General features: G+C 41.8%; 1 protein-coding gene across 1 annotated transcript in view; it reads left to right on the top strand.

Moving 5' to 3' along the window:
• SNX7 (sorting nexin 7) overlaps nt 1-27,624 on the top strand; it is a 64,982-nt gene that overhangs the window by 19,519 nt on the left and 17,839 nt on the right. The window contains exons 6-7 of the mRNA XM_090048502.1: nt 2,085-2,284; nt 6,451-6,537. Coding sequence (XP_089904628.1) covers nt 2,085-2,284; nt 6,451-6,537 — 287 coding nt within the window. The remainder of the gene's footprint in view (nt 1-2,084; nt 2,285-6,450; nt 6,538-27,624) is intronic.

Consider the following 27,624-nt stretch of genomic DNA (forward strand, 5'->3'; position numbering starts at 1 on the left):
GAGGCACTAATGGGGTGGGGGAGTTAACTTTTCATTTAACTTCTCCTGTGTGAAGCCAACACTTAAGAGAATGTAGAAGTCTGGCTGTCTTTTCACTGTGTTAATTGGGAAAAAAACTTATATGGACATTAGATTTGTATGCAAATTGAAGTACAAGCATTTGTTTCCTACTGGTATTCTGATTCAGATACTGAATTCAGATTCAGGATTGTCTGAATCTCAGACAGTCTGAATCCCACAATGTCTGTTCTTTTGTATCTTTTGTTTGATTCGGTATCTTGTATTCTGCCACAGTAAACAGAATTTTTAAAAATGTTAGCTTTCCTGTTGGCCATAACCTTTGTCATGGGTTCTTGGAACTGTCTGCTTGTTTGAATTTCCCTTGATAAGAAGGTTACTTTTCTCATAATCTTAAACTCTCATTGTTCTGAAAGGAACAGCAGTTTGCATACCTTTATAGAGATTTACATTATAAACTTTCTGAACTTGAATTTGATCTCACACTGGCCTTGTGTTTCAAATCCCACTGGTCAGTGCTTTAGGGATTTTTCTCACATGTAAAAACTACTTTGAAGAGCTGCACTGTGTTCAATAATAACTAAGGCTTTGTCTGCTTCAGCTTACAGTATTCTGTCGCTCCAGATCTCAGCATGTTCTGACTAGGTTGGGGTTTGTTGGCATAAATTAAATACATGTTCATCAAAAGGATTCCTTTTTTTACCTTAACAGTTCACTCCAGTGGAAGTAGTTGGCATATAGTAAGAAGTTCTTGGGTATACAACTAAAGCACTAGTGCCAAAATACCTGTGAGAGAACTTCGTGGAGTGTAATGTGCTCTCATGTATTGCCAGATATATCTTCTTTCCAGATTTTCCAAACAGTGATCTGCAGACCACTCATGCTCTGCAAAGCTGCTGTCATGGTAGTTAATTGTTAGTCATCCAGCCGTGATACTTCCTGCTAGTTCTATGCCCCCTCTAGGTGTCTTAGTTAAAGTTTCCAAAGGCTTTTTTGATCAGCTAAGCTTAAAATAAGCATTACTTTTCCCATCCTACATAGCTGTTTTATGATTGTTTGTAGGATGTTTCTTTGGTATAAGTTCTGCTGCAACCAAATCACAAAGGACACTGAAACTGGAGGGGCAGTGAAACCTGGTGGAGTAGACTCTAATTACAAAGTGGTGTTAGAGTCATGGGGACCTTATCCCATGTTAGGTAGCAGTTTTAACACTTGAACACTAATATTGTCAACATATAGTATAAAGTCAAATTTTACCTTCCTTACATTGAGTTATTTTCTCTCTCTCTGTGGTTTCACAGGCCTCAAGGAGCTTTTCTCCTGTCTTGTGCAATCTCCTTTCACCTTGTTGCATCTTTGTCCCTCTGCTCCTGATCAGTTTTTATGTTGTCTTTCCATCTTTGCTTTCATTTAGCTTGAGGTCTGATACCCCTCACATGCTTTGTCTCATCAATTCATGCAGTATGCTGTAACCATTTTATTCTCCATGCTTTTATCTTGCTTAAAACATCAGGTGTTTGTAAAGATCCACAAGCTCTTGGCTATGTCTTTGCCCCCATACTCCACTTGCTTGTACTGCACCAAATATTTCCTTTAACAAAGCTTTACATTACTAAAATGACATGATTTTCTGAGTGGGTTCTGGACCCTATTCTCTGAGTTAATACATTAGCTATTTACATGCTGATTTTGGATTATAAAAGTAGAAATTGTTTTTGAGATACTATCTATATATTTAAATTGAGGAATACTACTACAATTGATAACATCTCTGGAATGTTGCTTAAGTTCTGCCGGTAAACCTGTTGTGTCTATATGCAGTATTTTTCCTCTTTCAAAATTATTATTTTTTCTTAAAGATTTTTAGCAACATTTTGATTTATTATGGCTTAATGAGTAAAAACAAAAAAAGAGGTGTTATGAAACCTCTCTTTTATGGAATCATTCAGCATATTTCAAAACCCTAGTTACAGCTTGTATCTTTTTATACGATACATCTATAAGTGCACTTTATATCACTTAGGTCTTACTGATTTGAACACTAATATGCTCTTATCTTCATTAAGATTATTTTCATGAAATGAAAGAATATGGCCCAATCCACACTCTCTGGTCTGCATCAGAAGAAGATCTAGTGGACTCCTTAAAAGGTGTTGCGAACTGTATCGACAAGTGCTGCAAAGCTACTGAGAAACGGATGACTGGACTTTCAGAAAACCTGTTGCCTGTTATACACGAATATATTCTCTACAGTGACATATTAATGGTAAGACCACATAAGGCTTATACATTCTGATGAATGCAGTGACCTTTGCAGAGAACATTTGCTTTGTATATAGGTGCTTTTGTATTAATTGTATTAATTTTTTTCCTGTTTAGCCCATGTTGAACACCAAGTTAATGCACTGCTTCTCTACCCAAGCTATCTCATTCATACATCCTTAAAAAAAAAGTCAGTAGTGATTTCCCCTAGGGTCACTGCCTGCTAGCATGACATTATTAGGTTTTGTTGTTTCTCCCTTGTTAATCAGGCAAGAAGTGTCCAATTCAAATCAGCGATTTTCATTTGCTCTGATGATTCACCTTCAGTTTTCGTCCTTCCATTTCTTATAACAGCAATATTAAAAGTCGTCCATCCTTTTCCGTCTAAACAATTATCTCATCTTATTCAAGCTCTACATGCTAGTAGAGAACAGTTGTCCTGTATTGCAAAGGGTTCAAGAAACACCAATTCATATCTTTTTTTCTTCCCAACTGGTGGCTGATACAGAAATGGGGACAATGTTTTTCCTTTCAAGGAAATATTTTTGAACCCTGACAGCCATTTTCCAGAATGGCAACCAACTTCCAGTTTTGCCATGTGTGTCCCACATAAACAGTGTTTTCCTTGGCACCATGCACTGCGTTCCATTTAAGGACCTTACAGTGGGGGGGGGGGTTGTTTGTTTTTATAGGTTCTCCCATTGGTGAGAGACCTTGGAAAACCTTTATCTCCCAGGAAAACCCCCCTCTTGCTCAATAGAGCATGAATCATTTCAGGGACATACTGCTGGAGAAACTTAAAAGCTTGGTAGTAAAGAAGTGTATAGGACAAGGTTTTCTCCTGGCCTTAGTTGGAATTAATAACATTTTGTATATCCAGGAGACTCTGATAAAGCTCCCTTTGGAAAGAGTCATCTCCTGAGAGCACATTACATTGCAAAGAATATAAACCTGTAATTGTAATCAGGATGATCCTAGTAGAGTGAACTGTCAACATGGCATTATGCTGTGTGCTGATCAGTTGGATAATTCAGCCAATGATCTGCTAATTTGCATTTAGTACAAACCACTGTGACAAAACCTTAAGGTGTTGGGGTGCTCTCAAAGATGGGCCCTGGGTTTGTGTAAGGCTGTTGGTTCCCTAATCTGCTGAATGAGTATGCCAGAAATCACAGTTTACCACAGGCACACTGCAAAAGTGTCATAAAAACAAAAGAGCTTATTACAAGACAAATGGCACAACGATGAAAAAAACAAATGGCATAACGAAGAAAAAAAGCAATAAAATGATTTTACAACGGAGTATGGTAAAACAAAACTGATAAAATCCTTATCCAACATTCAGACTTCCATCTAGCCCTCATAAAAAATTCCTGTGAAACTCTTGGGGTCAGCCTCTCCTCAGTTACAGCCAGCTCCCTCAACTGGGGACCTCCGTTCCCCACGCCTCACAGGAATTCCCCCGCTGATGGTCACGGCCTCCTGAACTTTCCATGACAGCTACCATCTGGACACATTTAGTGGCCGGTGGAGGGATCTTAAAGCTTAGACACAGAAGGAAATTCAAAGTCACCTGGAACAGAAGGAATGACTCTACACTGAGGTCACAGAAGACCAACAGTGAGTGGCCTGTGCATTCAGAACACAAGCCTGCGTACCGGTTACTACTACAAAGTGAATAAACTGGTCTTTACCCTAGGACAATACTAAAGTCCCTTATCCCATATGTCTTCAAGCCCCTAGGTCTTGTATTCTCTTTGGCCTGTCAGGTAGCTGTTATCGTATTTGAAAGGCTGGTAAGATTGTTACCTACAATCCTCCATCTTGAGTCTTACTTTGCAAACTGAAAAAGCTGTTTCCAGTAACCTGCCCAGATTTAACTTCAATTTAGATATGTTACATTGAGCCAGGTGTTGTCCTCTTCAGTTTGTCTCACCTCTGCTGGCCTTCTTCTTGGTCCTGCCTAAAGAGCTGGGGGGGAGGCTTCTGTGGTCAAACAGAATAATTGAGGCCCTTTGCACACACTTCTTGAATTACAATTGCTTTCAGACTCTTCGTTAGTTGATTTACCTTCATTAGCTTGGTGCAACCCTTCCTGCACAACATTAGACTGTTGTGATGCCTTAGGGGAAGAGAACAGTTCATCATTTGGCTGCTTCTTCCCTTATTCCTTTCCAGGACCTTGCCATTCATTCACTTTATTTTGTCTCTGTCCCCCTCTCCCCTTTCCTATGTTTTGCATCCTGAACAGGATAGCGAGAAACAGACCAAATGTGCATCTGTCAGCCCCACCTTGGGAAAAATGGTTTTCTGAGGCATGGCAACACCAATAAGCGTGTACACGTAAGCGAAGTCTTAGCCAAGGAGGGGGCTTAATCCTTGTATTTTTTAGCTTTGGAAATTCTGAACTGAGAAAACAAATGCAGGAGCATCTTCAGGAGGTTTTAGAGCAAAAATCTTTGCATTTTGGCTGGACCCCCTCCTGTTCGACTGAGAGTGGAGACAGCTATAGTAGAGCCATCTTCTCTAAATTTGTCCTTTGTAGAGAGAATTAGAAATTTGTTTCGGGTCAGAGTACTGCTCTTTGAGGGACCTGTTACTGCTCAGAGGTTCCACCAGAGTAATTATAAAATCATAATGCTATATTCATATATTTAACTTATGTTTTTTATTGATTTCGTATTTTAAAAGCACAAAATAATGAATAGTTCTTGTGTTCATTATTAAAAAGCCAGACCTAACCCAAAGATGTTGCATATTAGTATTGTAATTATTAGTTTTACTTTATACCTAAAATACATATTTGTAATAAGAATTGGCAAATAATCATTGTTAATGGTGTCTATGGTATTTTTAAATACAGAAAAAGAGGGGGTAAAAGGCAAAAATAATTCAGTGATGTAAAGAATATTATTCCAGAACTATTTGCTTTACTTCTTTTATTAGAACTACTTTTTCTATTTATAAACAAACAGTACATTTAACAGGAGATAAACTTACTATTCAGTAAGAATTACTGTTGTATTACTCATAACTGATCAAAAAAGTTTACCAACTATTCTATAAAAGTACCATGTTAGCTTTTTTAAAGACTAGCTTATATAGGTGTTTTGTGATGGTTTCTAGGCAGGGTGGTAGGAATTTCCTTTTCAACATTAAAAAAAATTAGTCTTTTGGCACTTGGTGTACTTAAAGAAAACCAGAATTGGAACTAGTTATTCTGTACATTGTCTCAACGTGTCCTACACTAAAAGCAAATATTAAAAATCTCAAACCATATTTTAATTAACTAGTAAAACCTGTTGCAACAAGGATAATGTAAGTAATTATCACTAACAAGAAGTTCTGAAATTTGTACTAACATACTTTTCTGTTTCTGAGTATTCCTAAAAAAACAGTGTCTTGCAGTACTTCTGTAGGATAAGCAACATCTTAGTCACAGACTAAGACTAGGTCACTTAGCAAAATAGCAGAGTTGGGAATATAATTCATGTCACAATACTTACAGTGTAACGGACAAAGCTCACTCCCTTTTTTTCATTTCTAGGAATCCAGTAGCTGATGAGTTGGATTTAATTTAAGAACAGGCTTGTTAACATCTGATTATTTTCAGATAATGGAGATTACTCCTCCTCCTCTTGCACCAAATATCCCTTGCCTTTGTCATAAACTAACTTTGGCACATACAAATTAATAGTAAAGCTGTAAGGCTGCACATATTTTATATAGCATCCGAGATACTGTTTTACTTGAGTGATACTATATTTATTCAAATGAAGTTATTACTGAATTATTTCCTTTATTGCTAGGAATTCTCTGTCTCTAAATCATTATTACATACTTTAAGGAATTAAAAATACTATGAATATTCCATGGGTTGATGCTCTATAACATACTTAGCATAGTCTTGTGATATTGGTGTCAGTTCTGGTAAGACCCCTACCAGACCTTTCAAGAAAAAAAATAGGGTAATTTAAATAAATCTGAAGTACATACTTTTAAAGTTATTTATAAAGAAAGTAATTGCATCAGACCAAAATCCTTAAATATGAGAGGTCTGTTCAAAGCATAAGGTACACATTCTTTAACTTCTTAAATGCTCTTGATGTTTTCATAAGCAGATTATTACACATTAATGTTATTTACCTTTTTTACTGTTTTAATATTAAGGGTGTTTTGAAAAGACGAGACCAAATTCAAGTAGAGCTTGAGTCCAAAGTCGATGCTTTATCCAATAAAAAGGCAGAAAAGGATCTGGTAAGTACATAAATCTTTCAGGATGTAATGTTGAATCAATATGGGCCCTATCCCAATTAAATGTTATAAGTTCCTCTGACAAAAACAAGGTCTCGAGCTATATACAAGGAATGCTCATTTCCTTGCCTACTTTAGGAAGGTATGCCCATATAACTGGAACACTTCCAGCAAAGTCATGACTAAAGAGGTCACATGTTCTTTAGGCAAGGAAACAAAATGAGGTTTTATAGAAAGGTAGAATTAAATGGATTCTTGGACATTTTTAAAGCATCTTCTTACAAGTTGACATTTATATTAAATGCCTAGTAACAACATTTTAGGGGAGAATTCTAAATTGGGCTTAAAGTTAGGCAAAAATTTTGGAAATTTTTTAGGGACAGTTTGTTAAGGTTTATGAAATTTTACCATTCTTGTTCCCATGGCCTTTGAATTTTAAAATCTTTTTAATTTGGTTTTATCTTTATTTACTTTTTATAGAAATCTTATAAATTACTTTCTTTTTAAAATTTGTCTCATTCAATCCAGTCTTTTGTAGCATGGGGCAGATTAAGTATATCTGATACAGTATGTAGCTTTTTGTGTAGATTTTTGGGTCGTCATTGTTAGCTGTCTGATACAGCTAGTATACACCATTCATGCAGGTCAATAAAATAATTTAAATAATAAGGATAAAATTTTATGACATGTATAAAACTTTCTCTGTCAATAGTTATATCTCAGCTTCTATAGTCCAGAAATTAACTGTCTGCTACTGGCACACACATGATTGTAAGCAGCAACTCTTCTTTTACCCAGTCAGAAAGGTACCATCTTGCCTCTAATCTAGCATTTACAAAAACCCTACAAAATGAATATATATAAAATGTTATTATGACTCAGTTAGGATTACATACCCACAAAAGCTCAGGAATGTAAAGATTAGCTGCATCATCCTCTCTTCTCTCTAGCCACAGGCATACACAGATATAGTGCTGACAATAGCAGTAATATAAAACTGATGTAATGTAATGCAGCTATGTAACTAAGACAAAGTAAACCTCAGATAGCATTGCACAACCGTATTTTTCTTAGGGTAAGGGCAACTTTCTAGCATCATCCTTCTAGCCTTTTTAATACAACATTGTATTACTCCAGATATTTGCAATGTATATTAATTATTCAAAGGAGGAAGTCTTGTAAACAGTTGTGTGGAAGGAGGGCAAGTTGAGGGCACAGAAGTGTAGTATGTGTGATCTGTGGTATGCATTAGCTGTAGAAGTGTTCAGGTATTTGCCCTTTGATAGAGGAGTAGGGAGTACATAATTTTAAATAGCTTAACTAAAATTCACAAAAGCAAGAAAAAGTTATGTAAAGGGTATGTGCATATTTTGTAGGGTGCTGTCTGTTTTACAACAAAAGTTGGAAAGTATGTGTGTGCATGTGCAGAGGTTTGTGTGTTATGAGGCGAACTGGTAGCAACCTATATATTTAAGAGTTTTAATATTTCCTTTATAAAATATTCTTAGGACTGTTTAAGTAGAGTTCACACCTCTGTGGTTTGCAGCAGGCCTTTGGTGTTTGGCAGGAGAAGCACACTTTTGCCAGGCAGATGCTTTCTGTGTTCCTAGAAATTCAGTTTACCTTGTTGATACATAAATTTAAGCCACCACATTTTTGTGTGTATATTCTTTGGGAATTTTGTAGAATCCTACCAAGATAATAATTAAGCACAAACATTCAGATGCTCATCTGTATTGCCACCACAACAGCAACAGCTGATGCTGTACTGGGAATGACTGAGACCTGTTAAGGGTACCTGTATCCAGGAGAGACCCAAGCTAGGTTCTCCTCTTGGACCTGTATAAAACATGAGTTGCCACTTGAGCTACATGAGTAACTACAGAAGCTGGTAGGAGGAGAAAAGCTGATTTTTCCAATGGGAGTAAGCATTATTGGGCTGGGTGTTGTATGCTGAAGGACCTCATGGAGAGTGGGAAAGAGCTCAGTACAACTCAGTTTTTTCTCTCCCACACCCACTTTCCTCTTGGGAATGGAGGGAGTTGGTACCCAAACATGCCTCTTCTAGGATTAGCAGAAAACTTAGTAAATGCAGATTTATGGTTATCAGTACAACCTTAGATTCTTCCTCTTTTTATGGATGTATTATGAAAATATGTGCTTATAAATGTCACAGCATTTTTTTCCACAGGACATGGCCTTAATAAATGCACAGTTTGGTCATGCAAAGGGGCAGAAATATTACATTTCCTAACTTTCAGTTGCTTGACTTTTTTAGCTAAATAGGTGACTTTTTGTGCAATTTTACTGTTTGAAACATAATGCAATATAAATGGCACATAAAATAATAACTGAAAGATTACAACATTTATTATTGTTTCTAAGCAAAAAAGATTTGACACACAAAATGTTTTCCGTTAGCAGTGTCATGACTGGCTTTCATGTAAAGATGAGCTATTAGAAGCGTCAGGCTCAGACCATTCTGGCACTCGAAATAAGGATTTGTATTACTCATTTGATTTCCTGGCAGTAAATTAAACATAAGGAAATATTATCACTTTATTATGTCTCATAATACCTACACTATATACTGGAATAATATGCATATGTTTTTGTAAGTCTAGCCTTCTGGAAGGCCTGCAAGATAATACATAGATGTGTTTTTCATAAAGTAAGAAATTGGCTTCCATATATCTTTTATTGTTATCTAATTTTGCTGTTACTATCTACTCATATGGTTTTGGTTTGCCCTGTGCTTCCTTTCCCACTTCTCCCTGTTAAAACAAGAAAAAAAAAGGGGCCTTATATAATCAGTAACTGGAGCAAGTGACTGTGTATGATATACTAATGTGGTTACCGGGGATATACCACAATGTCTACAAGCACTAAATTACACTCCCTGAAGGGGTGGTGTACTTTGCTTAGCCAACAGAGAGAAAATGGGAGTCATGGATCCCCCTACACTTGGGTTAGAAAGGTGCAGGGGAACATCACTTAATCTGGGGGCTGAGTGGAGGTCAACAGGCACTGGCTCATAGTGCATTTCTAGGGGTAAATGTTCTTCTATCCTGCCAGACAGAGCCTTCTTCTTATGGGAAGAGAGTGGAACTAGGATGTCAGGGTCTCTTGAGGTTACTATGCAGATGGCTAAGTAGATGGAGCTTCTGCCTTCTCTAAAGCAGAACAGGAAGTATAGAAGTTAAGTTGAAACAACTGCAACAGGGTTGGTAGCAAGTGTCTAGTGCTGGTACTCCTTCCATAGCATTGTGATTCTAAGCTTTTTTAGTTCAAGGCACCCCTCAGGAAATGCCAGCTGTTAGTTTTCATTCATTTTGTAACTGTAGAAAAATATTAGAGCATTTCTTTCTGTTGCAAAGAGCTCAGACCACAGCTGGTCAGAATGTTTTTGACATTATGGATTCCTGTTTAAAATCTCTGGATTTAGCTTGCAAATCATGTTTACACAACTAACAATGCTAATACTGTGTGGCATCCCGTATCACTGTTGAAAAGTTCTCAAGGTATCACTGCCATAGGGGGTCCAATTTCTTGATAACTTGGAATTTGAAGTGAATTTAGGGGAAGGCAGTCTTTAAAAAGCTAAGAAACAGGGATTGAGACTCAAAGAATTTGTTATAATGAGAAGATGATCCTTTTCCTCATACCAAAGAATCCTTTTCTCTCTCGGTCCTCATCCCAGGAATCGACTGGGACCAAATTTGGAATGGGAGAGGGCTGACTGCAGTTCTCCACCAGGTGGATTGGTTAAAGAATGGCAAGGTAATTCCCATAAGATTTAAATTAACCAAGTTATGCTTAATAAAACTACATCCCCTCCTGTGTGACCAAGATAAGTGTTACATGACTCTTATTGTGTTTAAATGAACAAAACTGGATACATTATACTTTAGGATTAGATGGACTGCTTATATTAATGGCCTGACCCAAAATCTCTTTTAATAATTGAAAAGACTCATGGATTTCCATGGGCTTGAGTCAGACCATAAGGCTCCATCGAGTACAGCAAAGTACGTATTGGAACTATGCAGAGAAAGATAATTCTGCTGTGTAAAGGATGTCAGCATTTCCAAACTTGGTTTCCTTCTCACTCAGAATGAAAAACAAAGCTATTGAAATTTTCTGTAGCAGGAAGTAGCAGAAGCCCCTACACCCCAATCGCAAGATTGTTCTCGGTACTGGAGCTTCTGGTGAGCTACAAGCTAGAATTCTTTGAACTCTCAGTTTGGAGCTTCCCTGCAGCCAGAAGCCTAGGCTCTCCAGCAGTTCACCAGATAACTCCTCCGGAGGTGGGCAGGTGAGCTGTCACGAAAGAAGCTAGTGGCATAATTAGGGGTGGGTGAGTCCCTAGACACCAGTTTAGATGGGGTGGAAAATAGTTCAAAAGAGGAAATGAGAATGGCAGCTGATGGTATTGCTGTCCTGGTCGCCGCTGCTGCCAAGGACACACAATATACTTGTTATGCTTCTGAAACACGGCAGAGACCTGATTGATTTCCTTTTGAATTTCACTGAAAAAAATTTCAGTTTGGATGACTTGGCAAATTCTGAGAGGGAAAAATGTTTCTTCTGAGTTTTTCCAGTAAATCAAGTACCTGTGTATGTGCTTAACATGAACTGCTATATTGAAGGTAAGTGAAATCTTGCAGTGGTTAAAAAAAGTTAAAGTACTTAAATTTAAACCTGCACAAAATATTTCTTAAACTGAGGCCAAAGCATATATATCCTTCTTGCATGGGATTATTATTAGCCTCTCCATATGAGTAGTGTCAAATTGCAGTTCAGTACTGAGTTGCTCTTTGTTATATTGAACACTATTGAGAAAAAAGGTAAGAAGTATAAGGAAAAAGGGATGCAACAAGGAAAAGTGAACAAAGAATTGGATTTAAAAAGGAACAGTTACAGAAAGATGCAGCCTTGCTTTTTGCTCTCTTGTAGGAATTTACAAAACTTGCTGTCATACAAAAACATGCAATTAAAAAACAATAGACGTTCATTTCAATTTGTATATCTCAACCAAGCGTCTCCATTTGGCTGAAAATGGATGTCATTTGTGAAGGTGACAATTTGAGAGGCTTTTTAATAGTTCAGAGAAAAATTATATTTAACATTTGAAGAGCAGCTGTATAGTACCCTAAGATAGTTAAAATGTTTCAGATGGAAGCAATATTTAAATGTCATTCCCTTTACAGTAATGAGTAATTAAAGTTGCTTAGAAATTGGTCTTCACTTAGTCTTATAAATGTTGTACTACTCAATATTATGCTCAAATGCTAATTTGATTTAAACATAGAAAATATGTATTACACTTTATCATGGAAACATGTCTATATACATTCTCACTTCCTAACTCCAATTTGGGCGGCTTGTTTTCTTTTAAGACTATATTTGTCTTTAAAGCCTGATTCAATATTCTAACATGCTACCTTAGTAACTGCAAGCTATAAAGGTCAATATTATTGAACTTACGAACATTAGTTATTTTAGATCAGAAAGAAGGAATCCCTTATTACAATATTCATTATACTGTGTTCATTTTCTGTATTTAAAATGTTGCATCCTCACAGTCATCTGATTTTATTCTGTTGAAGTAAACCTTTTAAGATCCTTTTGTGTACAGCCTGTTCTTTACTGTTATTTCTTTGCTCCCTAATTCTAATTCAGGTAAATGCCTCAGGTGCAGTGTGGTAATCAAACTGTTCAGATGCCTTATTCATCTTCTGAACCTTCTTGTTTCTCACACATTTCAGAAAATACTATTACTGAGATCTCTTTTTGCTTTGCAGTAAGAGCTTTAGAATACTATATTTACTTAAATACAAGATAAACATTTCCCCCTGATCAGCATGCAGGGGGGGAAACCCTTCATGTTACGTTCACATACAAGGAATCCATATTAAGTATGTTGTTTATCCTTAACCGAAAGCAGCAGGTACTCAGTAATGGAAACCAACTATGAAGTTGATTAAATGTAGCCAACACTGAGCAGGACTATAACATACATGGCTCACGTTGGACAACCTACCATAAGGATAGAGTAGTACAGCCCATTTAAATAAGAAATATGGTAACACCCATTGAGCATATTCCCCATAGCATAGACTTTTTTTCTAGTCATGGTGAGCTACTACACTGCATACATTTTGACTTCCTCTTCTCTCCCGCAGCCAAGCTACCTTCCTTTCCCATTTCCAATTATTTCTACTTTTTCACCAGCCTTAACTGTTTGGCAAACATTACCAAACAGGGCTCCAAGCAGTTTACGCAGAATTCCTGTGTTACTCCCTCTCTCAGCCTGATATATATGATTAGTGTGGCCCTGCCCTCCATGAGATGAAGTGGGACCAGGTGGCCCTGCATCTCATCTGCATGTATATTTTTGGAACTTCTCAGGACTCATGACAAGAATCTCCAGTTCTAGTCATGACTGGGGGCGCTATTAAGCACATAGATCTTTTTGCGGGGTGGGGGACAGGGGAGGTACAGTGCTGAGCTATGGGATCACCATGGCTTGAAATACTGTTAACTCTCCTGGGGCCCATTGTAATAAACTGTATGGTAAACTGTCAGCCTTTTGGCTTTGGACTAATATCATGCATAGTTTATACTATGTATAAGATGATTTGTAAGTGTAGGTGTTTAATTAACTGGATATGTGCTAAACTTCACTGCTCAGCACCTTTTATTTTTTGTTTAAACCCTTTTATCTTACCCTTTTCATTTTAAGTTGTAGTCTGGGGATCTTGTTTTGTTGTTTGTTGGTACAGCACCTAGCACATCTCAAAGGCTAAGGCAGAACAAGCAGTTCCTGTCGTTGGGCTAGTGATAGCTGCAGTGACAGCAACTGCTGCTTTTACTCTGTCCCTTCAAAATCGGTACCTAACGCTGGTGCTCCATTCACTTACCCTCACTTACGCTACTACTCAGGGATATGCATGGTTTTTTGTATTTTTTTTATGTTAAAGGAGATTAAAAAAAGCTAGACCTTGGCTGACCAGAGAAATCCAGAGCAGCCTAAGGGCAAAAAGGGGGGCATATAAGCAGTGGAAACAGGGAGAAATTACTAAAGAGGAGGCTTCCTCAGCTTGCAGTTGTAGGGAGGCAGTTAAAAAGACCAAAGCTACCATGGAGCTGAGGATAGCTTCCCAAGTTAAGGATAACAAAAATTGTTTTTCAGATATGTAGGGAGTAAAAGGAAGGCCCAGGGTGGTATAGGACCACTACTGAATGGGCAAAAGCAATTGGTGACAGACGGGGGACAAGGCTGGACTCCTCAACGAGTTCTTTGCCTCTGTTCCAAAACAAGGAGCAAAACAAGTCTCACAATGGGCTCGTAGAGAGGCAACTGCAGGGCACCAGACTACCAAATGTTAACCCTGAGATGGTGCAAAGTCAGTTGGAAGGACTGGATGCGTTTAAGTTGGCAGGCTTGGATGAGCTTCATCTGAGGGTACTAAAGGCACTGGCTGATGTCATTACACAGCCACTGGCAAGAATATTTGAGCACTTGTGGCGCACAGGCCAGGTCCCGGAGGACTGTAAAAGAGCCAATGTGGTCCCTGTTTTCAAGAAGGGGAGGAAGGAGGATCCAGGCAACTACAGGCCAGTCAGTTTCACCTCTATCCTTGATTCTTGGTAAGTCTTTGAAAAGATTATTAAGGCTTATGTATGTGAGAGCCCAGCAAGAAAAATTATGCTGAGGGGAAACCAGCATGGGTTCATAGCAGGTAGAACATGCCTGACTAATCTAGTTTCTTATGACTAGGTTTCAAAACACCTGGATGCAAGAGTAGGGGTAGATATCATTTACTTAGACTTCAGGAAGGCCTTCAATATGGTATCCCACCCCATACTGGTGAACAAATTAAGAGGCTGTGACTTGGATGATTACACAGTCTGGTGGGTGGCAAATTGGCTAGAGGGTCATACCCAGAGAGTGGTGGTAGACAGTTCGGTATCAACCTGGAAGGACATGGGCAGTGGGGTCCCGTGGGGCTCAGTCCTTGGACCGATACTCTTCAGTGACTTAGACGAGGGAGTGAAGTGTAATCTGTCCAAGTTTGCGAATGATACAAAACTGTGGGGAGAAGTGGACACACCAGAGGGCAGGGAACAACTGCAAGCAGACCTGGACAGGTTGGACAAATGGGCAGAAAACAATAGAATGTGATTTAACAAGGAGAAATGCAAAGTACTGCACCTAGGGAGGAAAAATGTCCAGCACACCTACTGCCTAGGAAATGACTTGCTGGGCAGCATGGAAGCGAAAAGGAATCTCGGAGTCCTAGTGGACTCCAAGATGAACATGAGTCGTCAGTGTGACCAAGTCGTCAGCAAAGCTAATGGCACTTTATCATGCAGAACCAAGGAGGCGATACTTCCCCTCTATCAGGCACTGGTCAGACTGCAGTTGGAATACTGTGTCCAGTTTTGGGTGCCACACTTTAAGAGGGATGTGGATAACCTGGAGAGGGTCCAGAGACAGGCCACTCATATGGTTAAGGGCTTGCAGGACAAGCCCTATGAGGATAGACTAGGGCACCTGGACCTCTTCAGCCTCCACAAGAGAAGGTTGAGAGGTGGCTTTGTGGCTGCCTATAAATTCATCATGGGGGCTCAGGAGGGAATTGGTGAGGCTCTACTCACCAAGACACCCCTGGGAGTTACAAGAAATAATGGCCATAAGCTAGCAGAGAGCAGATTTAGACTGGACATTAGGAAGAACTTCTTCACAGAGTGAGTGGCCAAAATCTGGAATGGGCCGCCAAGGGAGGTGGTGCTCTCCTCTACCCTGGGGGGTTGTCAAGAGGAGGTTAGATAGGCATTTCGCTGGGGTAGTCTGAACCCAGCACGCTTTCCTGTCTATGCAAGGGGTCGAACTCGATCTATTGAGGTCCCTTCGGACCCTAACATCTGTGAATCTCATTTGCATTGAAATTAGTAACAATATTCTTTTTTACTTCAGTGAAAGTGGATAAGGATACCTGTGATTTCAAAAATGCATAACCACAATTGCAGGACTTGTATAGATCTTATATCAAATTTAAAATATTAGTTCACACAAAATACATACATAAATATTCACACTCTAGTAATTGCTAATACTGACTCTTGTTTCAGGAAATCTGTTCTCAAGGAGGACTAAGTCAATAACAGATACAATTTTTTTTTTAAGTAAAATGTGGTTAGTATAAATTGGGCATAACCCTTTTAAACTGCTATTCTTAGTTAAACTATGCAACATTTTTCATATGTGGATAGGTTTTCAGTGGGTAAAATTTTACTATATTAAAAAAAAAAAAGCTAAGCTGAAATTTAAATGGGTAACTTCAGCCTAAAATGAAACACTTCTTTTAAGTAACTGAAAGCCAGTATCATAACTATGGGTGAGTGAAAAAGGAGCTGCCCTTTGTGCCAAGTTAGGGGTGCTGGAATGCCCTCCCCCCCAAAGATTCCATGCCACAGCAGCATATCTATGCTGGGAACCCTAAAACAATCCTAAACAATCAGGCTTGGAACAATCCTGGCCAGGTCATGAGTGACTACAGGGCTCTGGGGGCTGGGCTAAAGGGGTCAGGGGCGCAGGTAGTTTTCTCCTCAGTCCTACTGGTCATGGGCCCAGGAGGGATAGCTGCATAGAAAAAGTGATCAGAAGACTCCAGTGTTGATGCTACCACGAGGGCTTCGGCTTCTTCTATCACAGCACGCAGTTTAGAGACAGCAGCTTGTTGGGAAGAGATGGCATCCACCTCATGCCAAAGGGGAAGAAGTTTTTCTTGGCTAGAATGACAGACCTCCTGAATAGGGCTTGAAACTGAGATCACTGGGGGACAGGTGGACAACCACCAGAACAAGCCCAGGAAATAGCAACCATGGAACCAGAAAGTCATGAAACATTAGGAAATATACTCCAACACCAGCTGAAGGACGGATCTTTTCTCAGCATACTAGGAAACCTAGGGTCTCTAGTGGCTTAGTTGCCTGTACACAAGTGCCAGGAACATGGGGAACAAGCAAGTAGAATTAAGCCTCCTGCTAACCAATAAGGAATACGATTTCATAGAAATACCAGAGACCTAGTGGGACTCCACCTGTGATTGGACCACAGGTATAGAAGACTACAGCTTGCAGATGCGGTATCATGTCGGGAAGAATGGTGGGAGTACAGCTCTCTATGTAAAGGAGCAGTACACATCCCTAGAAGTGGAGACTGGCATTAAAGAAGGGTAACTTGAGACCCTCTTAAAATACAGGGAGAGCATGGTGAAGGGGATTAGACTGTAGGAGTTTATTACAGACCTCCAAACCAAGAGGAAGAGCTCGACCAGGAATTTTCTAGAAAACCGACAGGGGCTGCATGCTCTCAGAGCATGGTCATCATGGGAGACTTCAATTACCCAGACATCTTGTGGCAACAGCACTCAGCAAGATCTGATTGGTTGCAAAGCTTCCTCACTTGCATTGAAGAGTTCTATGCGACTCAAGAAGTCTATGGGCCAACCAGGGGTAAGGTGCTACTGGATTTGGTTCTGGCCAAAGATGATCTAGTGAGCAACCTGAGGATTGAAGGGAAGCTACGCAACAGTGACCATGATATGATCACTTTCTCCATCCATCGCAAGACAGGAAAATCAGTCAGCAAGGTAGAAGTCCTTGAATTTAGGAAAGCTGACTTCTACAAGCTTAGGAGAGTGGTTGGCGAGGCCCTGCGGGACCATAATCCAATGGGGAAGGGAGTCTAAGATGAGTGGTTGCTCCTCAAGGATGCTATCCTCCGAGCACAAAAGGAAGTCCATTCCTGTTCATAAGAAAGGTAGCAAAAGGGCTGGGAGACCCCTTTGGCTCAATAGGGAAGTCATGTACCTCCTGAAATTAAAGAGAGAAGCTTATAAGGGATAGAAGCTGGGAATTACCACCAAGAAGGAGTTCACAGCAATAGCCTGCACCTGTAGGGAGCAGATTAAAAATACAGAGGCAGAAACTGAATTCAACCTGGCAACGGAAATCAAGAACAATAAAAAATCTTTCTTTAGATATGTAGGAAGTCAGAGAAAAAATAAGGGAAACATAGGGCTCCTGATGACCATAATGGGGCAGCTGATAACTGACACCCAGGAGAAATCCGAACTCCTAAATGGATACTTCGCATCAGTATTCCACCAATTTAAGGATGTTACCATGCCTGATAGGATACAAGGTGATCAAGGTAGGGGTGATCACTCACCCATGGTTGGCAAAGATCTCATGAGGGAACATCTGGAGAAGCTAGATATCTACAAGTCAGCAGGACCAGATGAATTACATCTGAGAGTGCTAAAAGAAGTGGGTGACTTTGCATAAGTAATGGCAAAGCTATTTGAGAACTTGTGGCACTCAGGAGAGGTTCCAGAAGACTGGAAGAGAGCCAATTTGGTGCCTATCTTCAAGAAAGAAAGGAAGGAAGACCCAGGAAATTGCAGGCCAATCAGTTTGACCTCAATCCCTAGAAAAATCTTGAAAAAAATCATCAAAGAATACATTACTGATAGTCTAAAAGATAGCCAGCATGGCTTTGTTGTGGGCAGGTCATGCCTGACCAACCTCCTTTCCTTCTATGATCAGGTAGCATGCCACCTGGAGAAGAGAGATGAGGTTGATGTCATATACTTGGATTTCAAAAAAGGCTTTTGACTTGGTCTCCCATGATGTCCTTATGGAAAAAGTGAGGAACTGCAGCCTTGAGAGCTTAATGGTCAGGTGGCTAGGTGGCTCGGATGCAGGACCCATAGAGTATTCATAGATGGAGCTGAGTTGACATGGCTCATGGTGACCAGTGGCATTGCACAGGGTTCAGTACTTGGACCAGTGCTTTTTAAGATGTTCATTAATTATTCAGATGTGGGTGTTAAATGTGTTACAGGCAAATTTCACAGGTGACACAAGTTATGGGGGAATGCAGAATGTGGATAGTATGATGACCACAGAGAGACCAATCAGTGATGGCCAGAAATGAAGAGTCATCACCTGGACAAGGGAAAAGAGATTGATGTCATATATCTTGACTTCAAAAAAGCCTTCGATCTGGTATCCCATGATCACCTCTTGGCCAAACTGGCCAATTGTGGCCTTGGGTCCATCATGATCCATTGGCTGGGAAATTGGCTCCGTGGTTGGACCCAGACGGTAGTAATAGACGGAAGTCCATCATCATGGTGCCCTGTGACCAGTGGGGTCCCCCAAGGCTCTGTCCTTGGACCCATATTGTTCAACATATTCATTAATGATGTGGACATTGGAGTCAGAAGTGGACTGGCCACGTTCGCCAACGACACCAAACTTTGGGGCAAAGCATCCACACCAGAAGATAGGCGGGTGATCCAGGCTGACCTGGACAGGCTCAGCAAATGGGCGGATGAGAACCTGATGGTGTTTAACACTGAAAAATGCAAGGTTGTCCACCTTGGGAGGAAAAACCTGCAGCATCCTTATAGGCTCAGCAGTGCTACACTAGTTAGCCCTATGGAAGAAAGAGACTAGGGGGTCATTATTGATCACAAGATGAACATGAGCCTGCAATGCAATGCTGCAGCTAGTAAAGCAACCAAAATGCTGGCTTCCATCCATAGATGCATCTCAAGGAAATCCCAGGACGTCATTCTCTCCTTGTACTCAGCCTTGGTGAGGCCGCAGCTGGAGTACTGCTTCCAGTTTTGGGCTCCACAATTCAAAAAGGATGTGGAGAAGCTCGAGAGAGTGCAGAGGGGAGCCACGCACATGGTCAGAGGTCAGGAAGACAGACATTACGATGACAAGCTGAGAGCCATGGGGCTCTCTAACCTGGAAAAGCGCAGGCTCAGGGGTGATCTGATGGCCACCTATAAGTTTATCAGGAGTGACCACCAGTGTCTGAGGGAACGTTTGTTCACCAGAGTGCCCCAAGGGATGATGAGGTCAAACAGTCATAAACTACTGCAAGACCATTTCAGGCTGGACATAAGGAAGGATTTCTTTACTGTCTGAGCCCCCAAGCTCTGGAACAGCCTGCCATTGGATGTGGTTCAAGCACCTACATTGAACATCTTCAGGTGGGGGGGCTGGACTCGATGATCTTCTGAGGTCCCTTCCAACCCTAACATCTATGAAATATAGGTCTGACCACTCACATAGGTTCCTAGCTGAGTTACTGGACCTCCGCCTAACCCAGGAGGTGCACAGTCCCACCAGGAGAAATGTCTTGTTGGACCTGGTCCTGTCCACGGGCAATGACCTGGTGAGGGGACTGTGGGTGCTCAACCGCCTGGGCAGTAGTGACCATCTCCTACTGGAATTCACCATCCAGCACAGGGTGTCAAAGGCCTGCAGCAAGGCAGGAGCCCTGGACTTCAGGAGGGTGGATTTCAGTGAGGTAAGGAGACTAGTCGGGGAGGCACTGAGGTCCCAGTGAGGAGGGGAGTTGGGAGTCCAAGAGGGGTCGTTCCTTAAGGAGACGATTCTCCAAGCCCAAAGTGTGACAATCACCATGCGGATCAAAGGGGGCAAGAGTGCTCAAAAGCCCCCATTGCTCACTAAAAGCATCCGCAAACCTCTCAAAGCCAAAAAGGGGGCATACACCCAGTGGAAGGCAGGGGCCATCACCAAAGAGGATTATACCTCCTTGGCTCAAGATTGTAGGAGGGCTATTAGGAAGGCTGAGGCAGAGATGGAACTGGGACTAGTGACCCAGATCAAAGATAACAAGAAGTCCTTTTTTAAATACATAGGGGGTAAAAAGAAGGTACCAAATAATGTGGCGCCTCTGCAGGACATGCTTGGTAATCTGGTGTTAGCACCAGATGACAAAGCTAATCTCTTTAACAGATTCTTTGCTACCATTTTTCTGAGCAGGGACAGGGACATCCCCCCCACTGGGATTCTGGATGGACCCAGGGGAGGTATACCAGGCCCAGGGTCAGTGAACTCTGGGAACATCTGGAGGGACTAGATGTGTTCAGATCATTAGGTCCTGAAGATCTCCACCCCAGAATGCTTTGGGAATTGGCAGAAGTTATTGCAGGACCCCTGGCACAGCTTTACAAGCACTCATGGTGCTCTGGTGAGGTGCCTGACGACTGGAAAAGGGCCAGTGTGGTTCCCATTTTCAAAAAAGGGAAGAAGGAGGACCCAGGAAACTGTAGGCTCATTTGTCTTACCTTGGTCCTGGGGAAGCTGTTTGAGAAAATTATCCAGGAGCACATCTGCGGGGAGCCAGCAGGGGAGTTTATGCTTAGGGGCAATCAACATGGGTTCATTAGAGGCAGGTCCTGTCTGGCCAACCTGGTGGCTTTCTATGACCAGGTCACAAATGTCTTGGACACAGGTGTCACAGTGGACGTAGTCTTCCTGGACTTTAGGAAGGCCTTCAACACTGTCTCTCATCCTGTCTTCATTAAAAAAAATTAGGCGTCTGTGGTGTCAACGACTACAGTCAGATGGGTCGCAAATTGGCTGGAGGGCTGCACCCCGAGAGTGGTGGTGGATGGGTCATTTTCGACCTGGAGAGATGTGGGCAGTGGGGTTCCCCAGGGCTTGGTCCTCAGGCCTGCACTGTTCAATATTTTCATTGGTGATTCCGACGGGGTGAAAAGCACCTTGTTCAAATTCGCAGATGACACTAAGATGTGGGGAGAAGTGAGCATGCTAGAAGAGAGGGACAGGCTACAACTAGATCTCAACAGGTTACAGAGGTGGGCAGATGAGAATAGGATGGGGTTTCAATACAGACAAGTGCAAGGTGTTGCACCTGGGGAGGAAGAACCAGCAGCATACCTACAGGCTGGGGCACTCCCTTCTTGTCAGTGCAGAGGCAGAGAAGGATCTTGGAATCACTGTTGATTCCAAGATGAACATGGGCCGCCAATGTGGGGATGCAGTCAGGAAGGCTAACCGCACTTTGTCATGCATCCATAGATGTATCACGAGCAGATCCAAGGAGGTGATCCTTCTCTTCTATGCGACATTTTTCAGGCCACAGTTGCAGTGCTGCATCCAGTTCTGGGCGCTGCACTTCAGGAGGGATGTGGACAACATGGTTTGAGTGGTACAAGCACCTGCTCTGAAAAACTTCAAAAAATGTCTGGACGCTTGCCTTTAAGATAGCTGCCCTCCTGCCCCCACTTTCAGAACCATACCCTTCCACTCCCGGGACCTGTACACTGTTCTCCTCACACCTCCTCTCTTGCAGGGGTTGCACTGGGTACCAATTCTGCTTATTATACCTCCGCGCTTTTTTTCTCGTGTCCTTGTGATAAAGTGTGCAGCAGAATTTGCAGATTTTTTGGAATCTGACAAGCCACGCCATGAGCATTTCTGCAATGGCCACAAAATTGCAACCTCTGGGTTGTCAGCTGTGCACCTTAGTGCCAACACTACCCCAGCTCCCACATCACTGCTGAAAGCATTGGTTTTTGATTCAGAAGGCACTTTACTTTGATGCTGTCACTGAAATTAACATTCAGCACTGAGGCTGGTTCTATTTTGCATGTGGGTTTTTTTTATTTCTAAGCGCTTTTTATGTCGTTTTAAATGATTTGAACACAAATGTCAGATCGAACTTGTCAGCGTAATTTAGTAGTCAGAAATTTTGCTGACAGTGTCATGAACTGTAATCTAATTTGAAAAGCATTTTTGTTATAGATGTGGAACTACAAACTGCTATAAGTGCTGATAAAAGGCTGTAGTGTAAAATCTTTAGATGTGTTAGTTGTTCTTGGCCACAGCAAAACACATGGAATGATTTAAGGAGGTTGTATTGGGTATTTTCAGGTCAATATAGTTGTCATTGCTGAGATTATTTGATAGTACTAAAATACACTTGGGTCACAACATGAACTTGGTGGCATTTATTTTAAGGAAGTCAGGACTATAAGTTCAGTATATTTAATTCTGTCTTTCTGCGTAACAACGGAATGTTATTATGATTTAACATAAAAAATTTAACCAGAAAAGCTCAATGTTTGCTTCTTATTGTGTTGGTAAAGAAGAGAGAATTAAGTTTTATTCAAATGAATTAAAGAATTTTACAGGATTAATGCAAAATAAAAACAACAACAAAACTGGAAGAAAAATTACAATATAAGATGTGTTAACCGGTGCTTTATTAGCCGGAAAACTCTATTAACTGGCATCCAAGTGACACAGCAAAAGTGAAACTGGAAGTACCACTTCCAGGGGACTTCCCATTTCGCCCCTTTGAGCTGTGTTTTTCTTCACCACTTTTTCAGCCCATGGTCCAGGGCAAAGCAGCCTGTGTGGGAAAAAGCCTGAACAGGGCCCCCCTCTCTGTCCCCTGGCACCCCAGATGGTGCACATTTGATTAACCAGAATATTTGATTAACCAGCATCCCCCATTCCTGGGGGATGCCGGATAACAGAGCTTTTACTGTATTTAGAAAATATCAAGGTGGCTGTTACGAATTTTGTTGGAACAAAATATATTCTAGTGGTGGAAATCAGACATAGCCTGAAGTCCAAATAGGTGAGAAACAGGCAAGGCAAAGATGACAGACCTTTGTGGTGCCAACTCACATGCCAGGGCTTTAATTATTTGTAAAGTCATTTTTATTCATTGCCATTTTTAGTAGAAGAATATTATAGTACTGTTTTTACTGAAATACCTTGTTATGTCTCTTAGAACAGTAAAAGTATCATAGTTTTTCATTGAGTCTAGGCTCTAGTCCTTCAAACATTTTTTGATGCGCTAAACTCTGTAATTCGGGAATTCCTTTGACTTCAGTGGTACATCTTCTGTACACTGTGGGGGGTTGTGTGCATGCATATGTGTATGTGTAAGGGCGGATGTGGGCTGGAGCAGGTACTTTTAAGGGCTGGAGCAGGCACCAGGCAGGTGTTTGATTAGGGTGGTGATTTTAGATCCCAGCTCCCTGGGCTGTGGCAAGCCAGACAGCAAGGGAGAAACATCACACTGCTTAGCTGCTGCTCCAGGAACATCCTGGAGGTAAGAGAAGGAGGTATGGGGAAGAAGAAGGCCCGTGGTCCTGGGCATGCACCCTGCTGGGAAAGGAAGGCCTGGTTGGACTGCCAATGGTGTGGCAGCCCCTTGTAAATACCAGGACTGCTAACCTTCCCAGTGAAAGGCAGGTCAGGGCACCTCAATAACCCCAGCCCCCATCATTTGGTGAGTTACTGGAGGGAAGTGGGGAGTAGTGGGGCCAGGTACACTTAATAAGAGACATCTGATCCCTAAAGGGTGTAAGACCCTGTGCCCTAATGAGAGGGCGGAGTGGGGCCAGGTCTGCTCAGAGAGGAGTGCCTGAGCCCGCAGGGGTGTAAAACCCCAAGCCCTAGTGGGAGGGTGAAGTTGAGGCCAGGTATGTTCACAGAGGAATACCTGAACCTGTAAGGGTGAAGGACCCCAGACCCCAGCATAGTGGTGGTGTGTTAGCCCAAAGAAGGGGCAAAGTGGCCCAGTAAGGGACTAGGGAACGAAGTTGGCCCATAGTTGGTTAAACGTTCAGCCTAGTTCAGATGAGGGTCATGGGAGAGACCCAGAAGGCTTCACTAGAGCTGGCTGAAGAAAGGAGAGCAAAGCGTGATGGCTCAAAGAAGCAGGGTGGAATGATTGAGGCCCAATGGGGGCATGTGTGAAGGAGGCCTGGTGAGAGCAGGCAGAGTGCAAGAGGCCCCAGTGACAGGGGTGCAATGTGTGCATGGCCTGAGAGAGTAGTATGTGAGAAACCTAACTGCGTGCCTGGTTTGACCTGGTCTTGAACCGGAGATGTAACACACAGAGAGACATCTACAAGGCATGGGACACATGCAAGGGGAAGTCTGCGTATGTACCGCCCATGATGTAGCTGGGTATTCAAAGGGCAGCCTGCTGCCTAATTAACATCTTAATTAAATTACACCAAGGCATGGCAGGTGAGAGAGGTGGGTGGTTTGCCCAATGACAGGAGGTGGGCTGATATTGAGATCGGGCCTGTGAGCTTGCCCCTGTCACAGCAGAGGTTTGTGTTCACATAAGAAGTCTTATGAGGGCTGCTTGGGTCCTTCACCTGGATTTAGACAAAACTTGAAGTGCATATTCTTTGCATATATTTTTTTTTTCTTTTGTGGATCTAGCTTTCCTGGGAAGCATTCACCAATAATATGCCTAATCTTGAAAAGAAATCCACTTAAAACATTTTATAATTTAAATGCAATTAAATGAATAATTTTCAGTTCTCTCATTCTCTCACTTCATTATTTTTACTTTAGCTTACAGTATCTCAGTTTGCTTCTGTTTATCATTGTGATATTTGAATCAGAATTTAAAAAGATAAATGTATACTAAACTCTTAATATTTAGTATTTCATTCCTTAATGCCTGATGTTCTAGTAAGCCCTGGGTTTGTTCTGAAGAATTTCATTTATGCAGAAATAGAAATAACTTGATTATTTTTTGCCAACTATACATAAATTTTAATAAAACTAGACATTTCCTCCAGCTGTAAACATGAGAACCAGCAGTAAAATGGGGCAGGTTTGGTAAGAGGAGTGAAGAACTCTGAAGAAAGTTCAAACAGTAGGTCACCAGCACAGAGCAAGCATTTTATGATAGCCAGGACATTATGAGGGATGGCTGCTGCACTTAAAGTGCACTAGGCACTTAAAGCAAAAACTCCTTTAAGTGCCTACCTTAGCTCATACAGTCTCCAAATACTTCTTTTACATCCTCCATCAAACCCAGAGAATGCATTATATATTGTCTTTTGTTTTCCTTACTCATAATTACAAATATTTGGAATAAGGGGAGATGGATGGGGAGATTTTGCTGAGAATTTTGGCATTCTGTCCACATTCAGTTTTAGTATTTTAAGGAAAGGCAATTAAGGCATAGAGAACATGGCCTAGCGGGTTAATTTTGGTTTCTATATTGAATCTTTTGGAACCTAGGCATTAGGTGACTATGGTCCTGATTTTTTATTTCATGATGTTGAATCCAGGGAAAGTGGCTAATATATTTATTACTGTTCATCATTTGATATGGGGCCTGTATGCAGACCAGAACCTTGGATGGTGATCATGACGGGGGCACCTTGAGGCCGGTTACAATGTCAGCCTGCCCACCTGTCTAGGGCAGTCTGCCTTGTCTCACCTACCACGCCTTGATGTATAAAAGAAGATGGAAAATTGTGGGAGGCTGCCCATTTTCATCTCCCGATACTTAGGGCATTATACACAGCTCCAACCTCCCCTTTACCATGTCCCATGCCTTGCAGATGGCATCCAAAAAATCACTATCCACTATTAATCACCCAGCCCCTTAACTGAGCCACACTTGGGCTCTGGCCCAACTTGGCCTCAGGTATCCTGAAATGGCCCTGGGCCTCAACTTGTGCCCCTTTTCTGGGGCCTTAACTCTGGCTACACCGGTCAGCCAACATGCAGTCCTTCATGCCCCCTTGTACATGGCTGCCAGCTCCTGCTACTTCAGTCAACCCAGGTACAGTCCTTCAGGCCCCCTTAGTCCCTACTGTACATGGCCACCAGCTCTCACTCTGCCTTCTCACTAGGGCCACTATTCTGCTGCAGCTGGGAAACAACTTCACTCCTTCACTGGGGCTTCTGGGTCTTATGCTCCTTTGGGCCTCAGGAGTCTCTTGACCTACTTGGGCCTCAACTCAGCTTTCTGTTCACTCGGGCCTCAGGTGTCTGTCTATATGCCTGGGCCCTGCCTCAGGCCCCAGTCAATGGGCCTGGGCTCCTGGGCTTTTCTGTTGAGGTGTGCTCCTCAGCCTTGCCCCTCTACAGGGTCACCTTCAAGGCAGCAGGGGCTGAGGCTTTCTGGCACCCTATACTCACCCTTCACTGGGGAGGCACAAGCATGGCATTTCCTGGAAGGTGCCCTGACACAAGAAGCTGCACTATACCATCCAGCCCCAGCAGGGTATAGTTTTAGGTCCTTCCCCAGGACCAGGAACCTCCTCCATCCCCACAGTTCCTACCCTTGACCTCCAGGTGTTCTGGGAGCAGCAGTACTCCAGCCAGGGGATGTTGTTCCTTCAGCTCCCTGCTGCAGTTGCTGCCTGTACTGCTCAGGGCCTGCTCTTATTCTCCAGCATCCAGTCCCTCCTCCAATCAGGTGGCCTCCTGATGGCCATGTGACACCCCCCCTCCCCCCAATTGACACTGCAGTCACCTGCAAGCTGCTCTCCTGCCTGCTGGTGCCCTGCCACAGTAATGGTCAGTGTTATTTACTATAATAATTATTCAGTTAATTCCAGATAAGTATCTGGTGTATCGGAAGTTAACAGATGTTTTGGAAAGAAGATGCCTTTACTCATGTTAGAGACTAGATAAAATTAAATATTGTTATTCTAAAAAGTGTCTTAAGATTGGAAAAGGAGAGGCTAAATAGCAGTCTATAAGAGAAAATAGTTGATAGCTCTTGAGTTCAGTATCCCAGTCAGGTGAAGTTTATTTCAGTTTGAGTAAGTAATTCATGGCTGCTTTGAGAAATATTGGACTATCCCCAGTAGGTTAGGAAAGTACAGTTTTCCTCACTCTGGATTTAGTCTTTAGGTTGGTACTGGCAGGCAAAAAAAACTATAGTTATGGAATCTGGGTTGGTTGATGAAGGTCAAGTTTTCACCAATGCCATTTGAAACTATCAGTTCCATTATTGGCAATGCTTCTGCTTTACACCTCCATGGTATGTTACCACTGGTCACTGTGCAGTCCCAGACCATTAATTGTTGCATTGCTGTAGGAGATTTTTCTTTTTCCGTGTTTGCTGCCAGCTAGACCTGTCATGCTTGACATAGAAAAGGCAATAAGTACAAAGGTAAATTATTGGAAGAAGAGGAAAACTCATTAAATATGGGACATATTCCAATTTAATCTCTCCGTTTTTGTTTGCTCAAAATTCAGTGTGGGCATCTGTAGTAACTAGAGAAAATAGTACCTGCTCACCAGGCCTGGAACTGGCTTATTCTGGCTTCCTGGGAAAGCTCTGCTTATTTCAAAAAGCTGAGATTCAGCAAAGACCTATATTTTAATTTCTCTCTCTTACCTACACAGACACACATATACATGCACAGGTTAATTCCACAG

This window comes from Crocodylus siamensis, chromosome 5, assembly GCF_052110815.1.
Source record: "Crocodylus siamensis isolate JL-2025a chromosome 5, ASM5211081v1, whole genome shotgun sequence".
Lineage (NCBI taxonomy): Eukaryota > Metazoa > Chordata > Crocodylia > Crocodylidae > Crocodylus > Crocodylus siamensis.